This window comes from Cheilinus undulatus, linkage group 9 (assembly GCF_018320785.1).
Source record: "Cheilinus undulatus linkage group 9, ASM1832078v1, whole genome shotgun sequence".
Lineage (NCBI taxonomy): Eukaryota > Metazoa > Chordata > Actinopteri > Labriformes > Labridae > Cheilinus > Cheilinus undulatus.
The window spans coordinates 35,018,456-35,035,713 of NC_054873.1; the positions used below are offsets into that span (position 1 = coordinate 35,018,456).

The window sequence follows — 17,258 nt, forward strand, 5'->3', positions numbered from 1 at the left end:
AAATTGTAAATGAAAAATGTGTATTGCCATTGCAGCAAAAAAAAAAGAAAAGAAAAAAAATAAATATATATATATATGTATTAAACGACAAAAAAATAAGATACGGGATGTGAGTTTCGATTTTAACTGTTTAAAGGAGTGGTAACTTTCCTTTCTACAGAATGACAACTAACTAATGCTTGCTTGACTCAACGTATGACGTAGTATTCAACCCGGAAGATCCGTCCTCCGTATATAGATCTGCGCATGCTCATTAGTTGTCATTAGCGATAACAGCCCTGCTGCCTGTAGTGAATGATAGCCGTTTAACTAACAGAATGAGGAGATAGCGCAGAGTCGAGTATTGACTCTCTGTGATTGAGAAACCATGACCCATTTCTTTAGTCTGTAGTATTGCTAAGTTGGCAGTCGCTGTTAGCTCGGGTAAAAGCTAGCTCAGCTCTGTCTTACATTGTTGTTTACCACCGTTTTTACACCCAAGTGCCTGGAGAAATGCAGAGAATAAGGTCATTGAAAACCGGCTGGCAGCTGCTGAGGTCAAGCTGTGAGGGAGCTGCAAAACAAGTAAACATCTCCCAGGCAATCTCTCGAAGTTATATCCATGTAAGTGGATACTTTATTCAAACCAGAGTTTTAGTAGAGACGTGTAAAGGTAGAGAAATGCATGCAGTAATCGTCTTTCATTATTTACCTGTTAGCTGTTGTTATATTGTATTGTTTAGAAGTTAAAAAAAATGACAGCTATCGGACAGAAACCAGTGGAGCACCATTTAGAAGCTAATCACAGCACATGTAAATGATTTCTACAGTGATCGGAAGTACACCAGATTTACAGCCACTTTTATCACCATGTTATTCAACCAGATCACTCAATTGTGCGATATATAGTCCAGTAAAACTATGCTGTGTCACTGTGGATAAAAGTCTCAGCCAGTTTACTGTGTTTAAAGTGAGATTATGTGTAGCCTGTAATACCCCTGCATGTTAATGAACAGCCCCGTGTTTTCATACTGCACATACCACCTCTCTGACCCAGCGCCCTCCTCAGGGCCCCAACTCCTTTGGGCTCCTCTTTGACATCGATGGGGTTCTAGTGCGAGGCAGGACACCTATCCCTGCAGCCAAGCAGTGCTTCAGGAACTTGGTGGACCGCAATGGAAAATACAAGGTGCCTGTGGTGTTTGTCACTAATGCCGGAAACTGCATGAGACAAACCAAAGCTGAACATCTGTCACACCTGCTAGATGTTGAGGTACAGTGAGCACACAACGCCTTTGAAACAGGGATGCATGATAAGGGATTTTTTTGGCAATATCTGATATGCCGACATTTCCCATCTATTGTTGCAGGCACTGATACAATATTGATGTATCCACATGTTTTCAGCCCTTCCAATTCTGACCAAGTGCCTAAGATGACACAAAACCCCGTTCTTCACAATGGCAAGAAGTAGACCAGCTATATCTTAGACCTAAGTCAGTGGAGCGACTTCTAAAGTTAAAGGAACTAGAAAGAAGAAGGAATCAGACTTCAGTGGAGGCCGGTTCTGCTTAAAACACAACAATCTTCACGCTTCATCTAATTAGTTCAAACACTGTGATGCATTCATACATCCTGTCCATACATATTGCAATGCTGATATATCACCTGTAAACATTAGGGCTGAATGATTTAAGAAAATATTTTAATTGCAATTTTTTTTTAACCCAATATTGCAATTGGGATTTAATATACAATTATCTCTTAAGTTCTTCCTCTCATGCATTTTACAACAAAAACAAGCAATAATTCATTCTATACTATAACCAACACAATATTTGATTAAACTAGGGCAGACAGTTTTTTAAAAAATGTAACTGGGATGATTTTTTACTCATTTTGCAAATTTTATATGAACTGTTGTATGTAAGGAAATGACAATTTTTATATATTTGTCATATTTGATAAGAAAAACACACAAAATGAAGAAAATAGGATTTTTATTGTCGCTATTCTAAAAATATTGTGCTAGAGTGATTGCATGATATGTAATGCATAACATCTCTGCGGCAAAAGGAGTCCTAAACTAGTATTGTGACACAAAAATCAGGTCAAAGAAAGTATTGCACTTTCTGGGATTTGAAAATTGCAGCATGCCATTGTTATGTCCCCGGTCTAGGGGAACCTAGACACAACATGATAATGCCCAGACTCCATCCACTCCCAAGAAAGCAGCAGGAACATTCCTCAAAAGTTAAACAGAGATTTATTTTTGCTAATGCAGAGAAACCGAAATATAACATAAAATCGCCCAGAAACACAAAATCTCTAATACCAAAACCTAAAACTAAACAGGGGTTCCTAGAATTAAGTAACACAAAAGACCAAGTAGGGGTAACCACACTCCAAGTAGCACAATTTAATTTAACTGAGATTGACTTATAACATTCTCAAACAAATGAACACTAAGTAACTCTCCAAATTTAACAGTTCAAGTGAGTGTCTCTAAGGCACTGAATGTCTGAAGCTCAAAAGTACCAGCTTACTTAAAGGTCAGAATTCTACACAATATACAAAGCTACAATACACAAGCTGCTTCGTTGGCAGTGGCTGGAGCAGAAGAGTGCGAGCAGGGTGCAGCAGCAGGTATTTGTAGGCTCTGGAGTCACTCGGGTGGCAGCAATCCCTGCAGCAGCCAATCAGCCTCCGCACTAGGACCTGCAGCAATCTTGGTGGTAGCCAATCAGCCTCAGCACCAGGACCTAATCACAGTCACTCATTCACACCTCACACAGACACATTCACTGACAGCCACACCCACTCACACACATCAGGAGAGGAGGCAAAGTTGCTTCACAATTTACAACACAACATATGACCCAGGGTCATTACACCATATTGTGATTTTTATCTAATTTCGGTTAATAAGCCCAGCCCTAGTAAACATAGGCAGAAATGTTCATATCTGCTGATACCAATACTGTGCCCATCATATCATGCATCCCTACTTTGAAATCATTCTACAAGTCATCAGCTTTTTTTTCGTTTTTTTAATCAAGCCTTCTCTCTGACCCCCCTTTGTTCTCAGGTGTCTCCAGACCAGGTCATGCTGTCCCACAGTCCTTTGCGAATGTTTACCCAGTTCCACAAAATGCGTGTGCTGGTTTCGGGACAGGGTCCTGTGAAAGAGGTGGCTCACAAGTATCCTGCTAAAGAATCAGGGACTCTGTTTCCTCACTCCCTCTGGATGTTAACCTTAAAAGTGTACACTTTCTGTTTATTTAGTGTGTTTCGTTCGTGTTCAACTTTGTTAGGAGGGTTTGATCTTTGAACTTTTTGTTGCTATGCTGCCTGACTGTCGTATTGACAGGTCTTTCACAAAATACCTGCTAATGATAGTTTTATGATGGACAAGTTGAAGGTTTTTTTTCCAGCTTAATTCAATCTGCAGATGGTAGAATTTTGGATTTTATAGCAGGTTTTTGACATAAAGTCTCACAAGGAGACCCATTAACAAATACTTACTTCATAACCTACAGTATTAGCCATCTATTCTAAATTATAGAGAAATGTCTATGTTCAATGAGAAATACATCATAAAAGACCATTGCATCACCCTATGTTGCAAGATTGCTGTAACTTTTTTGGTAGATATAGTAAAAAGTATATCAGATTATAGGTTGACAAAAACTCTTCAGTTTTCTTTGACCTTCCAAACTCCAGCTTAGGCTTTCAGGATGTCATTACAATAGACATGCTCAGAGAAGCATACCCTCTTCTAGATGTTGTAGATCACAACAGACGGCCCAAAGACAGTGTAAGTAGAAACGTCCCAAGTCGATCATCAGTTCTAGTTAATGAAAACATTTTACCATTTGTGCAAATTTCTTACAGATACCTCCAACCAAAGGCTTACCGCCAATAGATGGTATGTTTCCACATGCACTGTAGTTACAGCATACATTTAATGCTGAATGATTTATAATGAACGATTAAGGCTAATGCCCTTCTTCTACACGTGCCTTTACAGCTGTCATTTTATTTGGTGAGCCAATCAGATGGGAGACCAACCTCCAGCTGATTGTTGACGTGCTCCTTACTAACGGGAACCCTGACAATAACTGGAGCTCAGTGAAGTACCCTCACATTCCCGTCCTAGCCTGTAACATGGACCTGCTGTGGATGGCTGAGGCCAAGAATCCCAGGTACAGTATGGTTTCCAAAAAAAACAAAAAAAAAAAAAGTAAAAGTTTTCTGTGTCACTAAGGTATCTTAATGATGCATGTCTCGATCTTTTAGGTTTGGTCACGGCATGTTTCTGGTGTGCTTAGAGAGTCTCTTCAAGAAGGTGACCGGTAATGATCTGAAGTACGAGGCTCTGATCGGTAAACCCAGCGTGGTGACATATAACTATGCTGAGCTGCTGGTCAGACAACAGGCTGAGGGACTTGGCTGGACCACGCCTGTGAAGAGGCTGTATGCTATAGGGTGAGTGACCCACATCTGACTCTAAAAGTAATCACTGTTTTCAGCTGGCTTCATCTCTTAAATGTTTTCACTTTAGCACTTTGAAATTAAACAGATTTTATTGTGATTTGTTTGTGTTGTAGACCAACACAACATAGTCTGTGATTTAAAGTTTGTAAGGAGTAATATTTGTTATAAAATGGCATCTGAATGGTGATAGATAAACAGATGAAATTAGAAATTATTTGATACTTTTGATGCTGTGAACAACTTACTTATTCAGGTGCAACTGAAAGCTTAAATGTTCAGTACTGAAACACCCATAGTAAAAATCATTGCTGATACTGATGTTTAAAATAAAAGTTTAGCTGATGGTCAATATTGATACAGATGTTTTTTTTAACCACTTCCAAACATGTTGTCCACGGGGTCTTAAAACGATGAAAAGTCATTCAACCAATTTAGCCAAAGTTAAGATGTTTAAAGTATTAAAAGGTCTTGGATGCAAGACTATGAGGTCTTAATTTTTTTCAAAAAGCTTAATTTTCATACCAAAATAAGAGGTACTACTGGTCTTTTAATTTCTCTGTTGTCATATTTTTATCCTGCAAGCAGTTAAAAATTGAAATTGTAGATGTAATACAATCTTAAAAATGTATGAAGAGGGTCGTGAAAAAGGTATTAAAAAGTCTTAAATGTAATGTCACATATTTTGTATATGCCAATATTTTCATCCAATTTTTACCATAAAAACAAATCAGTATGTCTAACAGTGGAACTCTTCTGCCAATTAAAAACTAGTGCTGCACAGTTTATCTAAACACAACCACAATTTTGAGGTCAGACTGTGCAATTACATACTCACATAAAAGGCTGCAGTCATTTTTGTATTAAGTAGTACTTGACAGTACAAAAATGCTTGCAGAAAGGACTTTTAAGCCCAAAACACGCTGGTGCTTCACCATCACATTGCATCATATGTTGCACTTCAATTGCTGCCCCTAGCACACACTGGCAGCATTGTGTCAACCGTCAAACTCTCCACCAGCAACTGCTGGGCCAGGTGCTTGATACTAGAGCCAAGAGCCCGCCCAGATCTTGCCTCCCCACTTCACAGAGTGAGTGAAAAAACAATAAGAGCACTGGTATTTCACCAGCAGGCAGGGCCACCTATTTATTATACACCTCGAACAAAAGATTGCCCCACATTTGTGTTTCTGTGCTATTAAACAGAAGTGCTACTAAAGCTGCCAATGTTCAGATGTTTCAAACAGCTGTTCTCTCAAGAAAACATCAGCCGTGCCGGTAAAAGAGCAGTTGCGTGAAGTGCTGCAGGGCTTCCATGATTGTCTGGCTGCTGCCAGCATGGATTTGTGCAACTTAATGGAGGTGATAGTTTGGACACACGTTGGATGGTGTGTTTTGAGCTTAAATTTACTTTAATACTGCCACTATTTCTCTTTGTAGAAGTATCTTTACTTTTAAATAGGCAAAAAAATAGCTTTTTGGAAAATATCAAGTTTCTTTGAAAACAGAACAGCAAAAGTTTAGGTTTTTTTATATTTTATTCTACTCAATATTTGCACGTTTCAAGTTAAGAAATATACACTTCACATTATCATTATTCTCTACATTTTCTCTGATAACCAAGCAAGTATACTCATGATACCTTCTATGTATTATATTATAAACACAATATTGTCTAGAATAATCGCAGTCACACTTTATAACCATTTCATACAGCATTAAAAAAAAACCTCTTCACTGAGGCAGTGAAGCTGACCAGCTTGCCAATAATAGATAATGCAACAAAATAGTTATCAACTGATGTTTGATCAGTGCATTGGTGCATCCCTACTTTTTAAATGAAGCTGCTTTGAACATCTTGCATTTTTCACAGTGATAACCCCATGGCCGACATTTATGGTGCCAACCTCTACAACCACTACCTCCAGAGATCTCAACGCACCAAGGCTCAGATGCAGGCTAAAGGTGGAGGAGTGGAAACGGTTGATGACACTCCGAAGATGACATCAGCAGAGCTAGGCGGAGCATCATTTGCATACGGGGCTGAAGAGGACCTCCCTGAGGGGTGCAGCTCTATCCTGGTGTGCACAGGAGTGTACAGCAGAGACCAGCAGGAGCTCCTTACAGATCCAACTCACACAGTCACCGAGCAGCGCATCTTCCACGGCCACAGGGACTTTCGCTTTGACCCCACCCTGACGCAGCCATCCTTCGTGGTCCAGGATGTGAAGGAGGCAGTGGAGCTGGTGTTTGAGCAGGAGGGCTGGCCTCTTGAGTAGGACGAAGATCAAGTCTCGATTTATCTTACAGCCATCCAGCAGTAGCTCTAACAGCTTTTAAGTGGTATTAGAAATGTGTTTTTTCTTTATGAATATCACAGGGGAGATGTAACTCTTACTTTACAACATTTTTAGAGACTTGTGAAGTGCCATGGAAGCAAAAAGCAACAAAATGCAGCTTTAACAAAAATATAAGTTACACATTTTAAGTCGGTTGTGCATGTTAGTGTGTCACTGACTACTTTTTTGCCTTTGTTTCTTTTTAACACAAAGTCAGAAACACATTTTGAAGTAGTTTGATGCATTACTTATGCACTCAAGAGTTTGATATCATATGTGTTGGTTCATTGATAAAAATCTAAACATAGTTAGAACATAGTTTCATCTAAAGCAGGCTAACTTTCAGATATACCCCCATTTTGACCCTCCAGCAGGTCTGAACCTTGTTTGACTGCTATCATAGTTCAGCCTGTTTTGTGTTGAAGCTATGTTAAATGCCTAACCACTACTGTTGAGAAGATTAAGCCAGCCGGTTTCACTCAAGTACCTCATCAATCTGAGTTTTAGTTTTAGGCCACAGTAGGTTTTTTAATTGTTATTTTGAAAAGTTTATGGCATTATACAGTGTTTCAGCAGAAACAAGGCAGGTGCTATTTTTACAATAAAGGGGTTTTAACTATAAAAATTTGTTTTATTTACAGTTTATGTGAACGTCCATGTTGGAGGGCTTAAGTATGGGAGAAAGAATGCCATAAAAGTTGCAGAAACGTAATTTTCAAAGGTTGTTGTTTGTGACTTATACTTGTGATTTAGAAGTTTAACCATGTCTAAACAGCAGGTGACTGCAGGTTTACACTGTGGAACTCTGATAATGCACTGTAAAAGCCATACTGTATGAAAGAACATTAAAAAGGACACATAAAGTTGCTTTTCAAGTTAAAAATGGTGTTTATGCACTTTCACATGTGTGGTGTGTAATTTTGGAGCTGCAATTATCCACAGAGGAATATTACAAAGATTTTTGATAAGCCAATAAAAACATGTTATCAACTCTGGCTTTCTTAAAATGAAAGCTAAAAATGCACATAAAATCTATACTCACACGCAGTGTTACATATTGGACGTAGTATAACCCAAAACATGCCTGAGTAGATAACTCCTCTCCACAGGTAAAGGAAATTGTCACAAAAACGTCAAGCTTTGTCACAGAAGTCTTAAATGAAACGTCCCCTCCTCAGGCCACTTAGCACCCACACTTTTTATCAGAAGACATGGTCCCGTTAACAGGGTGGGAGCTGTTACTCAGCATGAATTGAGGTGAGTCTTGGGAGGACTCATCTGTGATGTTAAGGCCATTGCGTGCTAACAGCTCCCGGGCCATGAGGATGAAAGCCGCCTCCACGTTCTGTGCCTCCTTGGCCGATGTTTCCAGAGCAGCCAGAATGTTGTTTTTTTCTGCCAGAGTACATGCATCCTCAAACAGCACCTGCCTCTGAGCTTGGAGGTCTGACTTGTTGCCTGCAGGTAAGAAGAAAAATGATAAAATGTCTCTTCACTATGAAGCTGTTAAATGTTCTGAAAGAAGCTGTCTGAAGGTAAATGGCAATACAATCATAGGTCTTTGATATCTGAATGCAACACTATGATTTTGTCAAAAGATGCCTCTAAGTTTACTAAAACAGGAGTTCCTAAATTTTGCTTTGCCTAGGACCCCCAAGCTTATAGGCCCCCTTCCTCCCCTTTCAAAACCCCTGTACTGTCATATCTGTGAAAGGAACAACGGTCATCCCTTGATTTATAGAATAAACTTGACTATGCAAGATTTATTTTTACACAGCTTCTTCATATGCCACTCTCTTATATCAACCTTACAATCAACGTCCACTTTGAGGTTTTAATCCATGTTTTTTTTTCGTCAGTAAGCAGTGGCATACTTTTCCCTGGAGTAAAAAGCCAAAAACATTCAATTAAGGAATGGAGTGAGAGAAAGTGGCTCCATTCTCCCAGTCATCAAATTAATTTCAAATAATATTTATTTTGGTCCTTAGATATCAGATAGAATATTGAAAGAATAGGTCACTGGGGAGAGGGGTGGGAAATGGCAAGCAAGACAGGAACCATTTTTCAGACTTTCTCCTGGGAAGACTGAACTTCATGGCCATAGAGCCCCTCAACCCCTAACAGTAAGGTGAAACAGTATCATGATAACCAGGACTGTAATACTTAAAGGTACAATGTGTCATATTTAGTAGCATCTAGCAGGAAAAAAGTATATATTCAAAATGTTCAAAGTATGTCTAAGTCAGCATTTAATCCCCTGCATGAATAAAACCCTTTTTTCACTAGGTTCGAATAAGCTTTTTATCCAAACATGAAAAGGTCCCCCTCCATGGACTCTACCATCTTGCACTGACATGTTGGTACTTTACCACAAAATGGACTATTTAACAGCTCTATGTTTATTTATCTTAATTCTATTGGTTATCATAGTTACCGCCAGAAGTGAGTTGCTATTGTTCATTTCAGCTGATGGATTTGTTGTTTTGTTCAATCTTTGTTCAACACTTTATTTGTGAGTATTGCCATTTTGTTAAGAGTACTGTCTTGTACACAGCCCTTGATACCTCTGAACATTTTTGTTATTAATTCTGTATTTAGAGCAAATTTATGGTTGTTTTGATTTTACTTGCAATCCATAGTACAAAATACATCCTGAGAACCTGTTTACTGACATTCAAGAAACCTTTCCAAATTTACATTAGCTCTGCTTACCAATAAGGATCAGCACCACGCCTGCAGCTCCAAACTGCTCCACCTCCCTGATCCAGTGTGAGACAGATTCAAATGTGGATCGCCGTGTGATGTCATAGGCCACCATAGCCCCATGGGCGCTCCGGTAGTAGCTCTGAGTGATGGTTCTGAAACGCTCCTGTCCAGCTGTGTCCCACACCTGCATCTGCAACAGCAACACAAATAGTTACATCTTCACCTCAGTGGTTGCAGAGCGAGGCTTGCGTGTCTTTAAAGAAGAACTCAAGGTATTAAGACAGGCTGTAAACCAGGCCTTTTCAACCAGGAGCCTGTGAGCCAGCTACAGCCCTTTGCAACTTTTCTGTGGCCCCCAGGGGCTGCTTATCTGACTGATGTGCTTGCAATAGTACAAATATCACCATGGTAATGAAAATCCAGTATTTCCCTGATGTAGATGCATCCAGGGCCATTCACTCAGGTACAACAAAAGCTACGCTAATATCTTTGGTGACTTGCATTTAATGCTTTTTTATTTATTTATTTATTTGTGAAACAGCTTAAGCAGCTATCAATTAGTAAGTGTACTGTGTAATGGTTTAAAGCAGTTATTCTCAATAGGTGAGTCAAGACCCAAAAGTGGGTCACGGAGCAGTTTTCAGTGGGTCGCAACTAGGTGTAAGTAAAAAAAAAAAAGAAAAAAAAAAGAAAAAAAAGGTGGCAAAAAGTCCTGAAGTCCTTAGTGGACATGCATCGATACCATTTATTTCATCCTATTTTACTGTGAAATTGGATAAAAGATCAATATTTCAACTAATTTATCTCCTTTTTTGCAATGGGAAAGCTACTTTTCCCATGATAATCAAGTAATTTCTCAAGATCTCTGGAAAATTTACACGTGATGATGGGGAAGAGGGTATAAAACTTGTCAGTTTTGTCCCTTCTCTTTTCATATCATGTATTGTGGTCCAATAATGCTTAAAACTGCATCCTATTGTATTAACTGAACATGTGTTGTTGAAATTTTTTTTGGAGACTTGGGTTGCAATTTGTCATAAGGCAGACTGGTGGGTCCTGAGGCTGGACCAGTTAAGAACCACTGGTTTAAAGAAGAGTGAGGTATATGCAGGTGGGACTGAGACAAGGTGTGCAGATTAAAATGTCAGTTAAACACAAGAACAATGTCAAATATAAAGTAGGATTAACACTGTGACATAAAATATGACCAACTGGAAATAATGTTTTGTATTCTCTTAATATATTTTCAATACAAAAGATTTGCTATTCCATCTGTGAGCAATACGCCAACATATTTATAGATGAGGATTAATTTAAGCAAAAGGAAAGGTACACACAACTACTTTACTTCATTATGATGGAAATATGTGAATGATTTACTTCAAATGTAGGGGCTTTTGTAGCCACTGAATAGAAAAAATATCATGAATGGCCCATTAGCCCTGAGCCATTGCCCCATGTGACCTTCCTGTTGTTTAAGTTGTAAAGTTCTGAATAAACATTCATGCAGTTAAGAAATAAACACTCCCAGAAAGCTAACAAACATATTTGCTACTGGTCTTACAAAAAAATGATTGGTTAACCAAAAATACAAGGATACACAGACACATCTCCCTTGAATCTTTTTGTCTGGATGGAGATAGATCCTTAATCATAATTATAATGCATGTGAGCAGTTTAGGAATATGTCAAATAAAGCTGGACTATAACAAACCCTCCAAATAAATTGAAAATCTTACCTTCACTTTCTTGCCATCAATGTCCAATGTACGAACAGTGAAGTCCACTCCAATGGTGTTCTGCTGTTTCTCTATAAATATTCCAGACTTAAAGCTCTGGACTACACAGGTCTTCCCCACATTTGAATCACCGACCAGGATGATTTTAAAGAGGAAATCAAAAGCATCATCAGTCTCCGGCCCTGCAGACTGCATGGTGAAGGGAGGAAAATGAAATCATACAAAACACAACTGAGGATGTAACAGCCGATCCAAGACCTCTATTCCGCAACATAACAGAACTGGTTCCTTCTATGTTGTCAATAACAACCCAGACTGTTTACACAAACAGTCAGGTTTACACCAGGCTGCTCCACAGGTTAAAGTGTCTAAGCCAGGGTTAGAACACTTAAATTATAGTCGTCTCAGTTAGTATTCCAGCTGGCTGATTCTTTTGTTATTAGTAAAATCCATTACATAGAAATCAAATCAAAGAAAAAAATCAAATGCAACTCTCCCACAGTAGAATTCCGAATCGTTAGCTCTTCATCTTTGTCCTGGTCCCATGTCTGATTCGCATTGCAGAAGTCTCAAACACAAGTGTTGTCTGAATCTCTGCCCTTTAGACTGTCACTACTCCCTCTGCCCTCTACACCTGTCCCACCCTTACTTTCATTCTCACAGACACACCTCCTACCTGTCTTTGCAGGTGTGTTCTCCAACTGCCAGCCCACCTGCACCACTGCATCTTGGGATATGGATTTTCTGTTCAGGCTAAGAACTGTAACTACAGAGAAGAAAATACACTCATTGAACTAAAACATCAAAAGTAGTGCCACTTTTGTAAATATGTAGACTTAGATGGATTTGGACACACTGAGCTGCAGAGAGCTTAATAACTAACTAAGACTTACCATTTCACCGTGTGGGCGGTTTAAACACAGCCACAGTGCTGGAGGCAGATTTAAAACACAACCTACTATCTTTACTAAGAGGTTTGGCTCGCAAGGCTAAGTGTGCAAATACCTCTGAACAAACATTTTAAATTACATCTGCGATTTAACAGCTCAAACAGACTGTGAACATTTGACGTCTTTGTCTTCAAGTCACCCTTTGGACCCTAGAATTTTTCTTTTTTCCTTTAAGAGCCTCCAGCTCTATTAGCCCCTCACTGTCTCCTGTCAACTAACACATTCCTCAGCAGTCAACAACACAGAGGGGTGAAGCAGAAAATAAGCAAGACTACATAACACACACATTGAAAGGATTGAAAAAAAAAGATGGGAACATTTTACATAAATGTAATTGAAATGATTTTACCTCAGGCTGCATACATCAATATCACAGTGAGATGTTAACACAGAATGAGCAACTGCTCTGTATCTGAATCTCTCTCTCCACCCCCTCACTCGTTTCTGTCGTCATCTCAGCCCACAGAGAAACAAGGCACAGCTGGACACAGAACAATGTGTGAGTGTGAGGGGCACTTGACCAAGCTGGGTCTATCTTTGGCTGTGACCACCAGCCACCTTCTTTCTTTGGTGTGGTTGTGTGAGGTTGATGCCTCATCAAATACAATACAGAGGCTTTTGTTGACTAATGGACCACAAACAGTCCAGAGGAAAAGAGCTTCAATTTACCCTGACTGATTGATTTAAGGATAAACAACAACACCTCAGGCTTTTAATTTCTTGTCATAACTGTATTTGTGCTTGAAACAGTTCTTTGCAAAATCATCTCAGTATTTTTTCTGAAGAATTCATACACCCTTATGTAGAAACCAGGTGAACAAGTGTTGTTTCAACATCTCTCAAAATTCAACAAAAAATCCACAGGATAGCATGTCTACTTAACACTACTAAACTAGAGAATAGAAGCTGCTTCTGTCCTTCAGCAGAGTCATCTCAGTGGTAAGGATGAGTATGTGATGAAGTCATATCTGAGCAGGAGCTAAGCTGCTATAATACAGTCATAAGCATTATTCTGCTGTGTCATCTTCTCTGTTGCAACTGTGCTGCACTTGCAGAGTTTCTCAGTCCAAAAGAGGAGTAGAAGCTTTGTTGGCATTTTTTCTGTTTTGAATGTTTCTTGTCCGATGTCTTATTTGGTGATGATTCTGGAGGAGGGACGTGAATTGGTTTCCATGGGATTGGATTGTAGAAGCCCGGTGACGGGAGGAATTTTCCGTATGGACCTTCAAATAATAATAATAAACAAACAAATAAATAAATACTACATCAGCAAGGAAAATGACTTTAGTGAGCTTCAATTTAGTCTGGCAAGTCCTGAGTCAAGTGTTGAAGGATGTTTATTTCTACTAGGGATGCACAATTTCAGATTTTTGCTGATTTCAAATTTGCCAATATTTTCAAAATCATTCTGCCGATACCAATATATACAGTAGTATTGTAGTACTTGACAACAGTCTTGGTTTTGAGCCCGGTCTCAAGACCACATTTTGAATGTCTTAGTCTTGTCTCAGACTCAAGAGCACTTTTACTTGGCCTTGTCTCGGTCTCGGACTGGCCGGACTCTGGATTTTCCATCAATACTGGACGAGGCCAGCACTTATTTTCTTCGACTTCATTAATTTGATAATAAGGAAAAGCACTTGCTAAGACAACAAATAGCTACACCTGCAAAAACTTGGGCATCAGTCAGTTTTATTTCTAGTCAGAAATACCTCTGAACACTTATTTTAGCACATTCACCAGACAAATCTAGATAAACATCTCGTTTTCAGTAGCCTGTTGCACCAGCTATGCATAAGATCTGCCTTAAGTTATGGTGTAAAGTCCACACTAAACCCTACGTTGAAACCAGTCAAGTTCTAACTTAAGTTGTGTCATTGTTCAGTTGCTGTTAAGGTTGATCTTAACTAGTAGAGATTTACATCCAAACTAACCAAAATACTGTCACAGATATGACTTTTTCTCTTACTTTAACCAATCACTGAAAAGCATTTTTTTAACCTAGTGTTTGGTACAGATGCTAACGGCTCAAAATAACGTATGTTAACTGCCGTTAATCCTCAAACAGCATCTGGTGTGGATGAAAAATATGACCAGGCATTTTGCATATGTGAGTATTGATTCCTACAGCCTAAACCTAGAGCCAGTATAAAATAACAACACTGACATCGAGTGGTACAATCGCTAGTAACACGAGATAATTTAACAGTAGATGGTGGAAATTATCTCCGCTCATGGAAAACAAGTGTTTTTGATTGTGGAGATCGCAGTGCTGACACCAAATTGCCTGTAAAATCCTCAACTCCTTGCCAACCTCCAGGTTATGCTGTCTCTCAGAGCTATCATTATGATGACCATATTCCACGGAGTACTTTACACCTAGTAGGGGGTAGGTGTATGATTTAAGTTAGAACTTAAACCTAAGTTGAAACAATGGTATCTCAGCTGGCGCAACACCTTAAATGTTAGGAGAGCGTAAACTCCATCTTAAGTAAGAACCTATGTTTAAACTAGGCTACGTTTCAACTTACGCACATCTGGTGCAACCCATATCTGATAACTAAAATAACTCTGGACTTGTCGGTGGCTTTTAAATACATACAACGATTTCTTTTTTTTTTTTTACAAGAAGGTAGTTGAAAAAATCGTTAAGATGTGCATCCCTAAGTTCTACTGCTGAATGAATACATTTTCTCCATGATGTAGTTAAAGTAAATAAAGTAAAAAAAAATAAACCCTTAGTGATTCAAGTGACCTTACCTGCTGTATAACTAGTTGATTTTGGGCTCGCTTTGCTCTTTTCATTGGCTTTCTTAAGCCATTCCTGAAATTTCTCCTCTGCCTTCCTGTGGCGCTCTCTCTCCTTCTCTTCCTTCATGGCAGCTTCATCCTGACAGGAAAAAAAACAATTAATCAGGATCACTCTGTAGCTGCATATCCATAATATTGCAAGAGCAGAAATTTTTTAAACATGATTATTACCTTGGCCTTCTTTTCCATTTCCCTTTTTCTTTGGTTCTTCTTCTGTAGCCAGTCTTTGTACTTTTGTTGAGCTTTCTCTTCAGTCTCTCTCTGTTTTTCCTGTTGCCTCTGTATCTCCTCCTCCTCTGTGCGCTGTTGAAGAAGTTGCCTGTTCTTCTCCTGCGATCATGCAATAACATCAGCAAAAATCAACAGAAATGTCAGTAGTAGGTTGTGTCACATGCAGCATTGGGGGTACCGAGCTGCTGCCAGCAGTAGTAACACAGCTGTGTCAGTCTGTGCATTGTGCTAGCTGACTAAGATAGTGAGATGGCAGAGAAGATATTATCATACTGTGGAATTATCCCCTTCATGTTGAAATTTTTGGTGAAAGGGACAAAAACAGCATTGTGGTGTGACGTAAGCTTATGCTGTATAGCTTTCATTGAATCAGCCCTAAAGCCATTCCAATCATGGACAATTATTAAGTACAAGCTTTGTGCAATACTGTACATCTATGCCCTGTCCGTTGTCAGATTGTAAGCTTATTAAAGAGTTATGAAGGCTTTTACATCTGTTAGTGATGTTACAGATAACTGGCAAAGAAAGTTTAGCTTTAGAACGACACTTTCAAAGTGAAACAAGTGGTTTTTAGTATTTGGTAATTCAAAAGTACTCTAATAAGTCAGTTTTCTCAGAAGGGAATGCAGTAACTTCAGTTACTTTTTCCATCTAACAATTTAGTATTCAAATGTAATGCTTCCTAGTACTGGACACATTACATAATTATTAATTGATAATTGAAAAACAGCAAAAGAATAATGTGGGGTTTTGTGTGATCTTACTGAGAAGTACGTTTTTACCTGTTCTCTTTTCATCCTCAACCATTCATGGATTCTCTCCTCCATGACAATCTTTTTTTGTTCCCGCTCTCTCTGTTGTTGTTCTTCTTTATCCTTCAGTAACTGCTCCTGAATTATAGGGCACAAAGTTTTAATGACCCAACAGATTACACCTGAGTATTTCAAGTAGTAGAAATATTTTGGAAATGAAGAGGAAAACAACATCTTGCTTTACAAACAGACAAAGCAAACGAAAGTTCACATTATTTTATCAAAAACATATATATATATATATATATTACCTCCTCTGCTTTCTTTTCTGATTTGAGACGTTCTTCTTTGGCTTTGTTTACCAGCCACAGTTCCCATGCACTGAGGGTTGGTGAGTATGCAGGCTCTCCTGTAGCCTTCAACAGCTGCTCAGTGGGCGTTCTTGGTAGTTCACATCTATGTTTTAAGAAAAATCCATAATTAAAAACAATCATTGATGTACTCAGATCTAATCTCCATAAGTCAATCAACTGGCAGTCTTTTGCTTCATTCATAAAGTCATATTATGAACATTACCGCACTGGTGAAACGCTGGGTCTTGAGTTGTTGCTCTGTCTGGGCGAAGTCTGCTGAGCTGGGCTGTGCTCGAGCTCTTCATCACTCTCAAAACTGTCATGATATATTGGAGAAAGCAGTGAAAACGTGTCTTCGTCATCAGATAGTACGCCGTCTTCCAAACCCACGGGTTTATGGTGGTCTTTTCCCAGGTTGGTTTTAACCGGGGTCGAGCTGAATCCTTTGGACGCAGATGCTGGACAGTTTGGCATCCTCCTTCCAGACATTACTAGCCGATTTCTGCATTGACAAATTCAAAAACAAGGTAATGTTTCCATTAAAAACTTACTTTTTAGCTAACAACAAAAGACAAAGCGACTTTAATAGTTAAATATTATATGAGTAACTTGATGTTTAATGCCCTGACATTTACCAGATTTGTCACAGTTAGCAGAGTTAGGCTAGCGTTAGCTATTGTTGTTAGCATCTTAGCTTTTGCATTATAACGTGCTAAAACGTTCAAAGCTTCACATACACACTTCACTACCTCAACGCTGTGTGTGCAAAGTGTATCAAAATAACTCTGAAATAACTTTAGTAACGTACCACAGTCTGTATTTGAAGAAAAGTCTGGTGAAAACCCTCACCTCTGTGCTCAACGCTGCATCGATTTCCTAAACAACTTTTTTCTCCCGTGATGCA

The 17,258-nt window shown here is 39.0% G+C and overlaps 3 protein-coding genes across 5 annotated transcripts; 1 reads left to right on the top strand and 2 right to left on the bottom strand.

Moving 5' to 3' along the window:
- Positions 1–263: 263 nt before the first annotated feature.
- hdhd5 (haloacid dehalogenase like hydrolase domain containing 5) lies at positions 264–7,681 on the top strand. 2 transcript variants are annotated; one of them, XM_041795720.1, is made up of 8 exons: positions 264–603; positions 1,049–1,252; positions 3,068–3,180; positions 3,703–3,796; positions 3,874–3,907; positions 4,010–4,184; positions 4,279–4,467; positions 6,347–7,681. In XM_041795720.1, the coding sequence occupies exons 1-8, from the start codon at positions 493–495 to the stop codon at positions 6,750–6,752; spliced, it is 1,326 nt and encodes a 441-aa protein (XP_041651654.1). In that variant the 5' UTR covers positions 264–492; the 3' UTR covers positions 6,753–7,681. The 2 variants fall into 2 exon arrangements, with proteins under 2 accessions (XP_041651654.1, XP_041651653.1); XM_041795719.1 differs by having other exon boundaries at positions 1,037–1,252; positions 6,347–7,680.
- A 178-nt stretch (positions 7,682–7,859) lies between these two features.
- On the bottom strand, positions 7,860–12,759 carry LOC121515117 (ras-related protein Rab-19). The gene is made up of 5 exons (XM_041795723.1): positions 12,557–12,759; positions 11,934–12,023; positions 11,258–11,446; positions 9,525–9,708; positions 7,860–8,270 (listed from the first exon to the last, which is right to left on the bottom strand). Exons 2-5 carry the CDS (start codon positions 11,982–11,984, stop codon positions 7,996–7,998), a joined length of 699 nt encoding a protein of 232 aa, XP_041651657.1. The 5' UTR covers positions 11,985–12,023; positions 12,557–12,759; the 3' UTR covers positions 7,860–7,995.
- A 167-nt stretch (positions 12,760–12,926) lies between these two features.
- LOC121515116 (coiled-coil domain-containing protein 34-like) lies at positions 12,927–17,232 on the bottom strand. Of its 2 annotated transcripts, none has more exons than XM_041795722.1 (7): positions 17,204–17,231; positions 16,578–16,856; positions 16,313–16,457; positions 16,032–16,139; positions 15,190–15,348; positions 14,968–15,097; positions 12,927–13,430 (listed from the first exon to the last, which is right to left on the bottom strand). In XM_041795722.1, exons 2-7 carry the CDS (start codon positions 16,841–16,843, stop codon positions 13,228–13,230), a joined length of 1,011 nt encoding a protein of 336 aa, XP_041651656.1. In that variant the 5' UTR covers positions 16,844–16,856; positions 17,204–17,231; the 3' UTR covers positions 12,927–13,227. The 2 variants fall into 2 exon arrangements, with proteins under 2 accessions (XP_041651656.1, XP_041651655.1); XM_041795721.1 differs by having other exon boundaries at positions 12,933–13,430; positions 17,163–17,232.
- Between the last annotated feature and the right edge of the window lie 26 nt (positions 17,233–17,258).